At 36.3% G+C, this 15,947-nt stretch overlaps 1 protein-coding gene across 1 annotated transcript in view; it reads left to right on the forward strand.

The window, feature by feature from the left end:
• The window catches only part of PTPRN2 (protein tyrosine phosphatase receptor type N2), a 592,229-nt gene that overhangs the window by 192,065 nt on the left and 384,217 nt on the right, over positions 1-15,947 (forward strand). Inside the window, exon 4 of the mRNA XM_054390032.1 lies at positions 14,002-14,119. Coding sequence (XP_054246007.1) covers positions 14,002-14,119 — 118 coding nt within the window. The remainder of the gene's footprint in view (positions 1-14,001; positions 14,120-15,947) is intronic.

The following is a 15,947-nucleotide window of genomic DNA, read 5'->3' on the forward strand; positions in this document are numbered from 1 at the left end:
CTTGGCACCTGGCTTTTAGTAATTTTCAAACAGGGTGGCTGGAGCATTATTTATATCAATTGAGGTATCTTTAGGTTTGGCAGGTAAAATGAAAGACTCTTTGCATTGCACGTTTGGAAACTTTATTCAATGTGCGAGTGGCTCCCATGTAATCCACATCTCCTGCAAAGATCCAAACTATCCTGCTAACAAAGCATACAGGAATGGGAGAAAATGAAGTGGTATGTGCTTGAGCAGTTTTTATAAGCTTTACAAATCACTGCATGCAGACATCAAACCTAAATCTAAATTGTAAGAGCGGTGGGTTTGTTTTATTTGGAATTAAACAACGCAGTAATGTAATAATCAGAGCACAATAAACCCCTTGCTACCAACTACAACATACCATCCCCAGAGATATTACTAAATAGAGTAAAATTGCTGACTTAGGTTATTCTTCCTACCTGTGTGTATATCAAATATTGCTTTAAAGAAAGGAAAGGATTATAAATATTTTTCTTTTTTTTTTTTAATTATTGTGAGTATGCTTTGTTTAACTTAGAAATGAAACGTAATGAAATATCTCAGAATCTTTTTGTCCTCTGTTTTCCTGGATGGGTGTTTAAGAAGTAATCTTGTGCTCATCAACTATTTCCATTTCAAAGCTAGTATTCCATTTTGAGGCAATTAGCAGCCTGGAAGCCATCAATAGATGGAGACTAATTTTTTTTTTTTTTTTTTTTTTTTTTTTTACTGTTAAAACTTTTAGTAGCAAGCAGAAAATCTTGGTTTAAATCAATTAAAAATATTTTTTCATTTCACTTTGTATTTTATCAATGAATATTGCCCCAAGATTTCATCTACCATTAAAATGTGATTTCTATGACAAGCTCTGCCAATTATTTTCTCTTTAATTAATGTGTTTACTACCATTTGGGAGTGAAACAAGTGTAGGTCTTGCTTTAAGAAAAGAAATGCTGGTTAGTGAGGAAGGAGCACTGAAGATAGATGTGGGTCAGGTCAAGAGAATGACAGATTCAGTTTCTCCTCTGAAGAAAAGTTCCTTATAAAAGGGAGCGAATGAGAACTGCTGCATCCCTGTCTTTCTGTGGCTGGGAAGGTATAAGGTGCTGAGGGGATTGTAACTCAGAAGGAGGGAGTTTCTCTGTTGCTGGATCTCATGTATTCTCTTTTCTTGGTCCCTTTCCTTGTACTTGCTGACAGCATTTCTGCTTGGGGAAATTCCCATACGTCTGAGAAAGCCACCATGGGCAAAAAGATGATACAGCTGCAGCTCTGCCTAAGAAACATGTCATTACATTAAGGCAGTTGACATACTCTTGAAAAATACTATTTGCTGTATAATTCAGAGCCCTGAATAGACCACCTTATGGTCATTTAAGGTATGGCTGCTACAAAACCAGCTGGAAAATTAGAACATTGCAATGTCTTCCTTGGAAAAGCATTTGGGTTGCAGCATGTGAGATACGAGCAAGTTTGGACTGTGCTGTTTAGTGGAGCAGCTTTGATCTTTGGAGAGGACCATCCCACTGAAGCTGAGCAGACTGTTCCAAAGTGTAGGGTCCATTGACAGCATTCAAAAAGTCAGAGGAGGTACAAAAACTAAGCAGCATCATAACTTGTGTGTTTAATCTCTCCTAGAACTTGAAAATATAATGAAATTTCAGAATCCCAGCTCAGTAAATGATGGATGCACACATAAGAACCACAAATAAACACACAGAAGGTGGTATTGTCTGATGTTATGCCAGACTTTAAAAGTTTTGTTGGATAGAATTTGGTGTCATAACTCTATATTTTCACTTGATATTCATATTTATTTCAAAATGTGCTCAATGTAATGCTGATAAGGTATCAAAAGCAACTAATTGCTTTTGGGTAGCATATGGAAGACCAGTGCAAATATTCCAATGCAGAATGGAAGTAAGTTAATGGGCATTGTAGTAGCATATTTCACAGAGCTTACAATGAAATTCTGGAAAAACAATAGACAGACTTTCTGTTCATATTTAATTTTTGTAGTTTGAGTAACTTTTCTTTTCTCCCTGCTTCTGGTACATTGCATGTGTGTTTACACTGCCTGTGTTCCTGAACAGGTTTTTAGAATTTGGATTGAGATCCAAACACATGAATTCTTCAAGGGTAAAGGCAGCATCACTTGTCATTGATTCTGCCATGCATTTAAGAAGAAGTGACATTTACCAGGGCTTGTTTTGAAGATTTATAAATGCAGTATAGATTTGGCAAGAAATAGCTGCTTCAATAAATGTTGTGCTGTAGCATGTAAGCATGGGCTTTACCACCAGTGGGTTCGCTAGCACTTTGTCATCCAAGTAAAAATAAATATTCAATAAACAATTTATTGGGGATGTGAGTTCACTTCTGCTTCATTCCACTTGGAAAGACTTGCTATCTGTTGCCTGCATAGTGTTATTAAGGGCACAATGAAATGAAGACAAATTAATTGTGGAATTGTCAAAACTATGCCAGGGAAAATTTCCCTGGCTAACAAGAATAATGCAAAGAATAACAGTAGAAGGGCTATAGCTGGGATGTTTGCTATAATAGCTAGGCATAACTGAATCATAATACCTGACTAGAAGCTATTCTTTTGTGGACCCAATTTTTATTTTAACAGAAGTGCTTTGCATTACTTGGGTGATATGTGAAGAACTTGCATTAAAAGTACATAGGATTTGCAATCATTGGGATTCTCATTTGGACTACCAGATTTGTGTGACTTCATGTACTGCTTCCTATTCCTGTTAGCAGTGCAAGCCCAGCTAGCATGAGGCAAGTGGGAAAGAGTCTGTTTTAGTTTTGTCATTACAGTAGTTATGTGAGTTCCTGTTCAGGAGTGGTTTCTTGCACTTGTTCATTCAGCCACATCATACAAAGCCCCACACCATCAAAGCGTACACAAAGAACTTGGGCGAAAAGTGTTCTGGGCAACTTCACCCGTACTGATGGAGAGAAAGGTACATTAGTGTGTTTATCCACACAAAATAATCTGACAAAATAGCCCACTTGGTTTCTAGGAGAGCTGTGGAAAATATGTTGCCTTGCTTCGGTCTCTGGCACACTGGGGAATCCTGGGTGAGAGGTGCTTTGGCAGCGGGGAAACTACTGCTGCAGCATGCCTGGCAGCCCTGGTGCTTGGGCACCTGAGATCTGCTGTTGAGACACAGCCTGGGCTATGATGCTGTATCACAGACAAATACAGAGTACCACACACACAAGGTATGTAAGCATGTCATGTCAACATGACAGATTTTTATGGAGATATAGAGCGGATGAGGAAAGAGACTTAACTGGTCTTGGCAACATATCAGCATGGCATGGGAGTATCTTTGCCCTAACCTTCAAAATCTGGACCAATTCTAATGTATTTTCAAGTAAACAGGCCAACCAAAAATTATCTTTTCAGAAAAACACTGAATGGATATAGCTTCTAAAAATGTAGAAGGTTCAAGCTTTTTGGTACTTGAACCTTGGTACTGCATAAATACTGACTAAATATGAAGTATAAAAGCTAGTCTTATTTGGCTGTCAGGACATATTTCTTCCATTCATACATTTGAATCTTAGATATTTAGTTAAAAAGTAATTGATAGAAGGAAATACTTTCTTTCATGTGTCACAGACTGTAAGTAAAGTAACATCCATATCAATAAATATAGTTTATCATGTATATAGATATAGAATTAAATGGTGAGTATGAATAGCAAAATAACAATAAGTCATTGAATTTACAGTGCCTCATGTTTCTGTTCTGCTTCTTGTAGTAAATAAAACAAGGTAATCTTAGGTCCTACTTTACTCCTTGCAACAAATAATCCCAAAAGGGTAAAATAAATGTTTCTCTAGAAAAAAATGGAAGATTTTTTTGTTTGTTTGTTTGTTTGGCAGTGCTAGATACTCAGTACCTCAATGTGTGAGGTAGTATAAACAGGAAAAACCAAATGAAGGCTGGATTTGTTGCATGTAAATGTTGCATGCAAGTGTCCTGCATGTAGCAGGATATTTTCAATAGTTTATTCATTCATTGCTCTTTCCATTTGTGCCTTCTGGGGCCAGGATAGCAAACATCATCTAGGTAGATTGCTTTACTGAGCTACAGATCTGGGGAACTGAAACACAAGCATTTTGGAATGAGAAAAGGGCAATTCTTTTTTTTCATTCTGATATTTAGAAGAGCTAAGGAGAATTATATGGATCTCTTGGACACATTAGCTCCAAAATACATTTACAGGGACATTTGCTTGTAATTTCATTACTAAGCAGCAGAAATCTCATCAATGAAGCATATTTAAATTAAAGGATGATATATTTGTAAAATGCATGTGATAGTCTAGCTTTTTAACTTGAGTCTTGTGAATTAGTTTAAGATGCTATCAGACCAATCAGATTGCTTGCTGCAGGTTTCATCTGCCATGACTGTTATAAACAGAGGGGTAACACTGCTCCTATTTGTCTGCATTCTCTTGTCCAGTATTATTTATAGGCCTATTGGAGTAGTTTATAGATTAATAGAATAATCAATGTCTGTTTCTTGTTGCATTTATGCCTCTCTTAAAAAGAATTAACATGCAAGTTTTGTTTTCTTAACATGGAGAAAAACACATGTGAGGTATAACCGGGATACCCTGTGGAGGTGGAAAACAAGGCACATGAATGCTCCACCACATCAAAAGTATGCTAATAGGTAGCAATTGATTATCTAGAAATGTAATACCATTTCTTAAAGCTGGCAGCCATTGATCAGAAGATTTATCTTCTAAATGAGAGAAATATGAGCTGCACCACATTTTTTTTTTTAGTGCTTTAACATCATTGCTGGTTCACTTTAGTGTTTGCTGAAAAGATTTGCTGCTTTGTATGCAGTTCAGAGTGGCTGATGTTGCTAGTTCTGATGTAGTAGAAATAAACTGAAATTAAGGGAATAAAAAAAAAAAGTAACTACCTCCAACTTAATGACACATTGCAGTAGCTCCTGGTGGACTCTGTTTCTTGTTTATGCCTGCCCAGTTCTGCAATATTGGAATGCCTTGCAAAATGCACTTTAACCCTTGAAATTGTGGTTTTTTTCTGTGCAGAGAACTGAGTCACAGAGTTTGTGATGCATTGCTAGTTGAAGGGCAGATTTGAAAGAAGACAAATGCTTTGGGTCCCCCTTCCCAGTGCTCACTTCCCTGTGGTTCAACCTGCAGGTTCAGGCTACACCTCAAACCATGCTCTTTGCTCAGAGGAAGTCCTGTCTAGTTCATATTGAGCACAGTGCATATAGTATGTCCGTGTGGGTAATGTTAGACCTCGGCAGCATGAAGTTAGTGGAGGTGTTTTACATTATTCAGATTTTAGCTGAGCATAGAACATACCATGGTAAAAATTCTCCCAAGAATGATAAGGATTTTTTATTCCCTATGTATATTTCAGTGTTACATCATCATGACCTATTTTGAAGCATTTTGTTACTGTCAGAATTTGTCATAATTGACATTTAAAGCTAGCATCTCTTGGTAGTTATGAGCAAAAATTGATGGAGTTTTATTAATGATGCATTATGAATGGACATCAGCTGGAATTGTGCTCACATTTTAGGGGTTTTCAGTTCATATCTGATTATTCCAGCTCTTCCATTATAAATATTTTAATTCATTGACAATCTTGCTCAAAAATTCATTTGAAGATTTAAAACAAAAAATCTGCTTTTTAGTGGCATTGTGATACATTGCAGTAAAACTGAATCACAGCTCATGGCATGGCATATTTTAAGTATTCTGAGAGATCAACCCCAGAAGGCAGTAAAGAAGCTAGAAAGAGTTAGAAATCAGTGTGTGTGCAGCTGATAAAGCATCAGTGTGAACCCAGGAATCAGCATTACATTAATTGTCCATAGATGTTACTGAGGCTCACTGAGGTATTAACTTCATGAAACAAGGTAGGGAAAATGAACTCTAGGCAGGAAATCACAGTCAGAGCTTCTCTTACTAAATAATTTTTATTGTTGGCTAACATAAGTCTAATAATCCCATTTTTACCCATGGACACCAGGTAAATAAATGTCTACACACTGTATGTTAGCTGACAAGAGGTACAGTAATTTGTTAATTGTAATCAGTTTGTAATGAGATAAAAAGACTAAAAATACTCAAATGAAAAAGTTATCTGACACGCAGCATGCAGTAAAGTTCATTGTGGCCTCCCTTGCAATTGTTGAAAGATCAAAACCCAAAAAGTTTGCATACAAGAGAACAGCAAAAAGAATTCAAATACTTCACCAGCTGAAAATGCTATCTTGCCTTTCAGGGTTGCGCAAATTCAGTTTGTATTTTCTGTACGTGGGGTGAATACATAATGAAAGCTGAGAAGCAATAGTCAGGTTTTTTGGAGACCAGTGTGACTTGCAGATTGTTCATCTTTGCTTCAGGCAAATGACTTGGCTAACGTGCTTTCCTGAAAAACTCCCAGCTTTCAGCCACCAGGATCTTTACGAGGTTCCTAAGGGAACCCTAAATTCTGCAGCTGCTGTGCTTTCATTAATAATAATAGCAACCATAAGAATTACTGCTGTTGTTATTGCTGTAGAAAGAAACCATACAAATGCATGCAATATATAGCCTTTTCCTGGAGGAATTTGCAGTCCAAGAGAAGTGGCTTAAAAGTGGAAAATTAAAGATATAGTTCCAGACAAACTATATGTAGACTTTTTACCTGTTATTAAAAAAAAAACCAACAAAACCCAAACATAAAAAAACCCCAAACAACAACAAAAACCCAAACCAAACAAACACCCTCCCCTTCCCCCCCACAAAAAAAAAACAAACAAACAAACAAACAAAAAAAAACAACCAACCGAAAAAAAACCAAAAAAAACAAAACAAAAAACCAACCAAAACCCCAGACTACTATTTTCCTTGTTTAATCAGTATTGGTTGCAGGACAGAACATAGTGAGTAGGAGACCAAAGGTGCTTACTACAGAAGGAGTTTGAAGTGTGTTGAATTTCCCTGTGTGATACATGGTGAATATCCTGCAGGACGCCTTTGCTCTGACTCATTCTAACATTCCTTCCAAACTGCTGATACAATAGTCTGAGTATTGGTCTTAAAGACCAAAGTAGGAGGTGCATGTGCACATGAAGCTTCTGCTGTACTGCCTGGTTTGACTTTCCCATGTATTGACTTTGCATCTGCAATTGACAGCACTTCTCTGACAGCTGAAAATTGATTTTTTCCCAAACATCAAGGACAGTTCAGTAGTTACATAAAATGAGGGTGAGAACCACTATGGAGAGCTGAAAGAGGAGTTCTGTTCATAGGTATTTAAAAATACATGAAGAACTGTAGATCTGAGATGAATTTGCTAGAATATGTATAACCTGCATATCCAGTTAATTTTCTATACTTATTTAAGTGTCAGGACATTTCTGACCAATTCTGCTTTGTTACAGGTGATGTTTTAATTCCCAGACTGAAGGCACTTCAAAAGTCCTTTCCTGGGAACTATATTTTTCATGATAATAAGGCTTTTATCCTACTGTTAGGATGAAATGAAATGGATAAAATAAAATGAGAAGGTAGACCTGCTGAATTTATATGCATTGTGAACTACTATTTGGACAATATCTCCATTCTTAGCATTGGTAGAGTCTAGCATTACAACCAGTTCGTGCATACTAAAGAGATTTTGCATTATGAGATGAGTGAATGAAAGTTTAAAGCAGTGTAAGACATCTTGGAGAGGAATAATAAGATAGAAAAGGAACAAGAAGGGAACAGAAAATGAAAGATCACCACTTTGTATTCTAAAAGAATATTGCAGAGAATGAATATAGTGAAGAGAGCTGTTTTGTGGTGTAGAACTAACATCAGGGGGTTTGGGTTAAATTTGGAATAGTCACATGCACTTTGATGTAATTGTCAGTTAACATGGGTTCAGAGCTCAGTGAAACAAGCAAAGCAGTCTCATCTTTATTTTAGTATCACTGTTTTGGATGCATGCGAACATTTCCTCATGTTCATGAAAATTCCTTGGACTGACAGCACTAAGAAAATGTCTGTGCCTAGTTCAGGGTCAGGAGGAAATGGAGTAATCGAAGTTACATCTTTACTCACCATAGATGAGATTTATTTATTTTTTTAAATTTTATAAATATCTGACAGCCTAAACACTGTAGAGAGCCATTGCAGTTAAAGAGGTGACTTAAGTTAAATTAAGGTTGAACATTAATATAAAGTTGTAACTGTGCAAGGAGGACCTTTTTTTTGTCTTCCTTCCTAAAAAGCATTTTTGTGAGTAGAACCCTCTGCTTTCAGGTCGAGGGTCATCAATTTGTGGAAAAGATTATTTGACATGGTGAATAGCATGAGATTTATCTCAAGGATTTGAGAAGTCTTTTTCATATGTCTATTCTGTTTTAGTCTTTCTAAAGTAGCCTGTTCTGGTTGGAAGTTAGATGATATATTTTGCATTATCATATTATTCTTTTATTACTATCTGCTCCAGTGGCAGAAAAATCTTATATAACACTTAGAAACTTTCTCTTGTATAAACCAATTATTTGTAACTGTCTGCTGAAATAAAGGTAAGGAAACACTGCCTACTGAGTCTTGTGAGAGCGTTTTATAATCTCCTTGGCAAATGAAGCACTCATTTGGCTTTTTCAAATAATAGAAATTAAAAAAAAAAAAAAAAGCCTGAAGAGAAAAGCCTTTCCTCCACCTTCTGGGATAGTTACTTAGAGTAAATTAAAATCAGGGCTGCAAGAAGATCATGCTGGTAATTTAATTCTATGGAGATTATCACTTTTATGTATAATAAAACAATATATGAAAATTTGAAACCATAATCCTTAGGCAGCCCTTTCATCTGTTCATTCAAATGGAAGGTTTTTTGCCTTTGAGTGTGAGTGAATTGCTGCAGAATGCACAAACTGAAATTCTTGCATATTATAAAAATCCCACTAGAAGCTCCAAAAGGGGGCAACAAACTCATCTATATAGATCTGGTACTGTAGTGAAACAGGGAAGGAAACAACAAAAGCTCCTGAGGACTTCCAAGAGAGGCTGACCACAGTTCATGCTGAATTGGATTGAACAAGAGTAGTGATGACTGCTTACAGCTCTCAGCTCTTCCTTCAAATACAGTCTGTACTTGATTTTCTTTTAGTGTAGGGAACAATACAATGTTTGATGAAAGCAAACAGATTTAATTAGAGGAAGTTTTCATGGGAGTGTAGTGCTGAAATATCTTGGCAGATTTTCTTTCAATTCTCTAGAAACCATCTTCAATCACAATTTTCAGAACAAATGAATTTTCTAAGCCAAAGGCACATAGGAATTAAATATTTGTGGCTTAAGAGGTGAGTTTAACTTTTCTATTACTATTTTTGCTGTTAATCTACTATTGCAATTTGTATTGCGAAATCACTTTTGGAAGAAACGTCAGGATTTTATCTTTTGACTGCATTCCTAGGTAGAAAATACAGTGATTGAAAGAATTAACTTTGTTATGCACACAGCAACCTCAGCATTAAAGCTGCAGTTTTGACTTAGTACCGAAATATGTGAACAATGTTGGGTATGTCCTTGAGCTCTGAACACAGAGGTCTGGGATGAGAACAAGTGCAGCTCCTCTAGAGAATGTGGAAAGGCAGCCTGCAGAAAGGCACGTCTATACGTTGACCTGTCTGTTGTGAAAATAGGGAAGAAAGCCAATCACTCCCAATTTTGCAGACATTTTGACAGCTAAAGTAGGCATTAACAATGTGCAACACATGGCATGGGGGATGAAAGTCTCTGAGCTCTACAACTGAGAGTTTCCTGGCTGAAATGAAGTAGCAGTTGAAGACAGCTAAGAGAAAAACCTGTTTTATCATCCACCATATAGGGACAAAATGGATAATGCTAACAAAACCTGGGGAAAAAGATGAAGTCCCAATTCAAAAATAGTAACATGTTCAGGTTCAAAATTTGAAAATTTTTGAGGTTTCTTTGTATTTACGTGGGGATATTCATCACAAAAATGGATCAAGTCTTTGTATGTAGGTTTCTGCCTATGTACAGTAATCTCTTCTTGCTTTGAATGAGCCTTGGTACTTAAAAATAATTTTGTTTCTATTATATTGATGCAGAACAATTTGGATTTTGATTGGCACAAGAGCTGAAACAGTCTCATGGTGTTATTCTGTCAGACACAGGTTTCACTCGACTAGCCTGCAGAGCTCTGTGTAGCCTCAGATGGACTGCTCAGGAAAGGGTTGGCAGCGCATGAGCAAGAGGATCTGCATGGCCAGATTTTTCAGCAGTGAGAAGTGTTGTTTCTTTAAAGAATTAGAACTGAGCTCTACTGATTTACAGCAGAACTCCTTAGCAAAGTTACAAAGCCATTGTTTTCCTTGCTTAGCCCTTCAGAGGGGGTGAAGATTATTTGTCTGAATAATTCTAAACTAGAATGAGACAGAGACATAGCTGATGAATGTTTTCAAAAGTTGATATTATAATTTGCACACATGAAAGGCATGGTTGGATTTATATGGGGAGGCATGAAATTCCTCTGCTATGAAAACCAGTGGAAAAACACAAGAAAGAATGCCATTACTTAGAGAAATTGAACAGCTGAAAGACAGAAAGATACATTTGAATTTTGATTATTTTTCAGTAATTCTCTGCAGTTGCTATAACAAGCCAATTAAACAGGTGAAAACCAAATTTGTATGATAAATGTGAAAACAATTTTGACTTTGATTTTGAAGATAAGCTTGTATTATCTTTACTACTGTGAATCTGTGAAAATGGGTTTCCTTGCTGTTTACACTGTTTGCTCTTGATCTGATTTCAGTTAACAAAATATACATATGCTCTCTGTTGAAATAGTCGTTGCTAAGTGTTGGATATTATGGGGACTTAGACAATGATAAAAATGTCATCATTACTTTTGTAGTTGTGGGTAATAATAATAATTGTAATAATAGTTAGTTGTGCTGTGGAATAAAAAGGTCAAGGGAGATACCTGATGAAAATGAGGAAAGAATATGTCATATGTGGAACACCTCCACTGGTTTTAATGCACAAGTTAGGTTTAATAAACATATTAATGTGTCAGTTATTGTCTCTACACCAGCATTACCTTTTCACATGTTTAGGTTATGGAGTTTCAAATAAAAAAAAGAAAAAATTCAACCTCAATGAAAAGCGATAGTGGGGAAAATTTGTACCAGTGGCTATTTGTCATGGGGTCTCACTGCTGCTGCTGTCATAGTATTTGCGTCACTCCAGTGTCTACCAGACTCCATCTCTTCCGTTGGCATTGTCCATCTGTGGGAATTCATGGTTGGGAGATGCAGGTCTGCAGCAGGGGGGATGGTTAATCAAGGGCTGGGTGTCCCTCCATACCACTCCCTGTTAGTGACATGGAAGTAATGTGTGTACAAGAGCACTGCTGTGATCCTGCTCAGCCAGCGGAGAGAAATTGTAGTAATTGGGTGGTGAGGCAGGAGCTGGTGCTAGGTGTGACGGCAGAGACAAAGGGAACAGGAAATCACCATACGGCGTCATATGTGCCTTCTCAACCTTAATTTTGATTGCAGCTGTCAGCATGGCATTGTGGTTCTTGAATGTGCTGTTTTGTTGAGCTCAGTGTGTGGGAGAGATTTTTTTTTTTATTTTATTTAACTGAATCAATGCTGGGAAATGATTGGCGCACTGTTAGCTTTAGGCACGTTGCAGTTCCTGAGATAGCTGTGTAAGAAGCAGCAATATTAACTTAGTGATGAGGGGATTTTTGATTAGTTAAAATTGGCATTTTTTTATCCATGTCTCGTTCTAACGTTCATGGAATTTGGAACTTGTAGGAGATAGAGTTGAGATGGCATATTCTCTTGCCTCTACTTTAAGCTCTGTAACAAGTATTCTGGCTTTCTTTCATCTGTTTGCTCTCCTTTAATGCCACAGGTGTGTTTTGTTACAATACTGGTTTGAATTGCATTAGGAGAAAATGTGTAAATAGTGCTGCAGGAGAAAGAATCTATGCTGAAGTTAGCAAAAGATACTCTGTTATCATGACCAGTGAGAACTGGGATCACAGTGGTTTCTTATGCTCTTGTACCCAAACCCTTGTTTTATGGAGGCATTAAAACTCAGCTATTGACTTCTCTGTCTCTAACCATGTATACTGCTCAGGACTGAGAGATGAATTTCTTGTCTGTACTGCAGATGAGCTACTCTTGCTCTGATGTGAACAAAACTTACCAGAGTAGTTCTGTGTATTTTTCTTCAAAGTTATGATATTTATTGTGTATTCTTGAGCTTTTAATAGGGCTGGTATTGGCTGTAGTAATTTTGCAGCTGTAGTGATTTTGGACAGCGTTCATAAGTGAGTTGTTTTATGGCTAAGCTGATGATTTTAACTAAAAGCTAATGTATTTTAACTAAACTTTTTGGTTCAATATTCTTGCAAATTTTAATGTTATTTTTTTTTTCATGCATGAACTTATAAAACAGAAATGTGTACTTCTAGGCAATACGGTTGTAAAATGGAACATTCATAAATTTATATTTATAAAAACATTCATGTAAAAATAATTTTAATAACACTATACCAAAATCATCATGGTGACTCATTTTTTTTTTATTCACATAAGAACATGCTTTGAGCAGCCTTAGATTGAGATTGGTGAAATTATTTGAATCCATCTACTTAACTGGCACATTTGAAAAGGTGAGATTTGCATTTGAAAAAGATGAATCAGAACTAAAAATAGATTAGCTAGAGATAGAGGTTATTCTTCTTCCCAAGGGTCTGGAGTCATTTACTGTAGCCATTAACATCTAATGATTTCAGGTGAAGTGTTTCCTCAATAAACTTGAGTAACATTTTTATTTAAGAAAAGAAGAAAGAGCAAAAGCGATTGTCAGGTGTCAGAGAGCTTTTTTGTTTGATGAAGCTTTTGTGCACAGTTGCCTTGGTTCTAGACTGTTTATTATTCTTGTTTGTATTATTAAAAAAAAAAGTAAGGAATTTTTAATTCTGCAAGCTCAGAACTGTCTTCTTTTGCAGAATGGACAAATCTATTTAGACTTCCATCTGGTGCTAGAGAGAATTTTTCTTTTTGCATTTTCTCATGGGAAAATACTAGCAGGATAATCATATATGGAACTTTCATCAGTGTACATTTGAGGGTTTTGTGGTGGTTTACTGTGCACAGTGTAAAAGAGGAAGTTCTCTTCAGTTATGTGATATTTAGTTATTAGATAATTACAGATAATTGCACAGGCATGTTCTATAAATCAAAGTGTTATTGTATCATATAAAATCTACAAATCAGGTAACAATTATGTTTGGAGTTATATCATCATTCCAGGTATAATAACCATGAGATTAGCAGTACATGTAATTAATGAGTAGTCACTGGAATATGCCATCATAGTAGCAATTCTTCCTTGTTGTAAAGTTCTTTGTCACAGTATTTTAGTATAAAGCTAACATAAATTGACCTCCACATGTGTTATACTAAAACTGAAAATACTTATTTCCACTGCAGCACTAGCTCCTATAATGTTCTAAAAACATAGTTTCATGGAGGAAATGGATAAAGGACAATGTGCTGTGAGTGAGGGAAGAACTGAATCAACCTTTCAACAGATAACCATCTAGTGAGATAATTTTTCTATAGCTGTCTGAAGTAGCCTTTTTTTTTTTTTTAAATCTATTTAAGCTAGTTGGTAACTAGCTAAATTTCTGCCAAAAGTTAAGACTTTCAAAGTCTCCTTGCATCATCTAGTGTCTTCTTTCCATTGTTTGATTAACAAAATTTTATACAGAAGGGAAGAATCTGTAGTTCACTCATGGATTAGAGTTGATGAAGACTTTTTTTTTTCCCCCTCTTCTTTTTTTTGTTCATGTTTTTCATACAGGACACGTGGGGTTTTTTTGAACTTTCAAGTTATTAAATAGTAAGTTTGCTTATTTTTAAATTAATTTCTTGTTGTTTTCTATCAGGTTTTACCTGGCAAGATGATTATACACAGCATATTATTGGTCAGGAGCTCTCGACCATACACAAAACCCACAACAGACGCCCTGATGTATTTGCATCTGAAGGATCTGAAACACGGAGGTAAGCCTCTTTGCCTGGTAGTATTTTGGGAGGGTTTGCAAATGATGAGCAATAGATTAGCACTGAAGCTGAATCATAGGAGCATAGAATGGTCTGGGCCAGAAGGGACCTCTGAAGGTCATCCAGTCTGACCTCCCTGCTGCAGTCAGCAGGGACATCCGCAACTAGACCAGGCTGCCCAGGGCCTTGTTGAGCCTAACCTTGAATATTTCCAGGGATGGGGCCTCAACCACCTCCTGGGCAAACCTGTTCCAGTGTAAGGAACATAGTAAAGAACTTGTTCCTAACATCCAATCTAAATCTGTTCTTCTCCAGCTTAAAGCCATTGCCCCTCATCCTGTCATTGCAGGCTTTTGTAAACAGACACTCTCCATCCTTCTTGTAGGTCCCCTTCAGGTTCTGGAAGGCTGCTAGTACACACATCATCAAAAGCACTCTATGTATGATAAATGGAAACTAATCATAAAACAATACTGAGAGCACCAGTAGGAAAGCAGCAAGAGTTAAACCCCTCAACCCTCTTCTGATTATCATCAATTTAAGGAATATGGCTTCTGTTGTCAATATAGAAGCCATAAAAGACCTGATGCTTGGAATTCTCAAGTTTATGCAGTTTCTAGTGTCAATTTGTGACTGGCTTAAAAAGACAGACTTACGCAGTAGCTCATCCACAGCAGATATTTTATTCTGGAATAAGCTAAAACCAAACCAAACCAAACAAAAAGGAGTGTTGAATGTCATTCTGAGCAATTAATTATATTTTTTAACTCATTATTGTTCAAAAATATAGCTGTACTTGTTTTGAGGTTCATAGCTTCTCGACTTCAGTTGCAAAATTTGTCCAGGAAGGAGAGATTGATTTAAGTTCCCATTCAGAAAACAATATTGTAACATTTCTATGCTTTGCATTATAGAAGGTATTTTCCTCACAGCTTGAAAGATATTAAAGGGTAACTTAGCAGCTGTCTGTGGCATGAGATACATCTATGATTCTGTAGAGTGGTTTGAGTGTAGGACCTGCAGTTACAACATCTTCATATGCAGTTACACATATACCATTGCACCTGCTCTATTTTGTTTTGTTTTGTTTGTTTTACAGCCACACAAGCCCCAAAAGGAAATTTTAAAAGGCATAAAAGTTTAGAAATGTTAAAAATAATAAATGTTGCTCTTATTTTTGTTGGGTTGTGAGGGTTTTGTTTGTTTTGTTTTTAACACAATCTCAAAATTAGTGAAATTGAAAAGAAAACACTTTCTGTTAGAAAACATTCTTTAAAATGGGACAAAGAAAGTTTAAATTCTAGCCTCATTGGGAAATTATTGAATGTTGGGATTTAGATATTCACATACTGCAATATGTGGTTTGCATGTACTGCAGAACCATGTCTTTTCTAGCTTGCTCTTTTATGGAAGTGAAAATGCTGTAATTGGTACTGCCCTGTAGCTCCTGCTGTTTGCCTCAGTTAGTTTTGATTTAATATATAGAATTTGGCTCTGTATTTCACATATGTTTGTTCATTCAGAAGTGTTCCTTAAAATCACAGCACCATGTATTTCAGGAATGCAGTAAGGTAGAAACTTAACTTCTGGAGAAGATACTGATCTATAGATTATCATGAAGGTGATAAAAATGTGTGGTTGAATCCATAAACATATTTTTACTGCTTAGATACCCCAAATGCCATTGCTGTATGGATTATTCTTTGTATATAGTGCAGAAATGATCCTGAATATCTTCAAGTGGATTTTTTTTTTTTTTTAGAATGAGTGTATCTAAAACTTGTATTTATGACAGTAAGATAAAATAAGCCTGATTTCCATGAGGCCA

Source organism: Indicator indicator, chromosome 20 (assembly GCF_027791375.1).
Source record: "Indicator indicator isolate 239-I01 chromosome 20, UM_Iind_1.1, whole genome shotgun sequence".
NCBI classification, from domain to species: Eukaryota; Metazoa; Chordata; class Aves; order Piciformes; family Indicatoridae; genus Indicator; species Indicator indicator.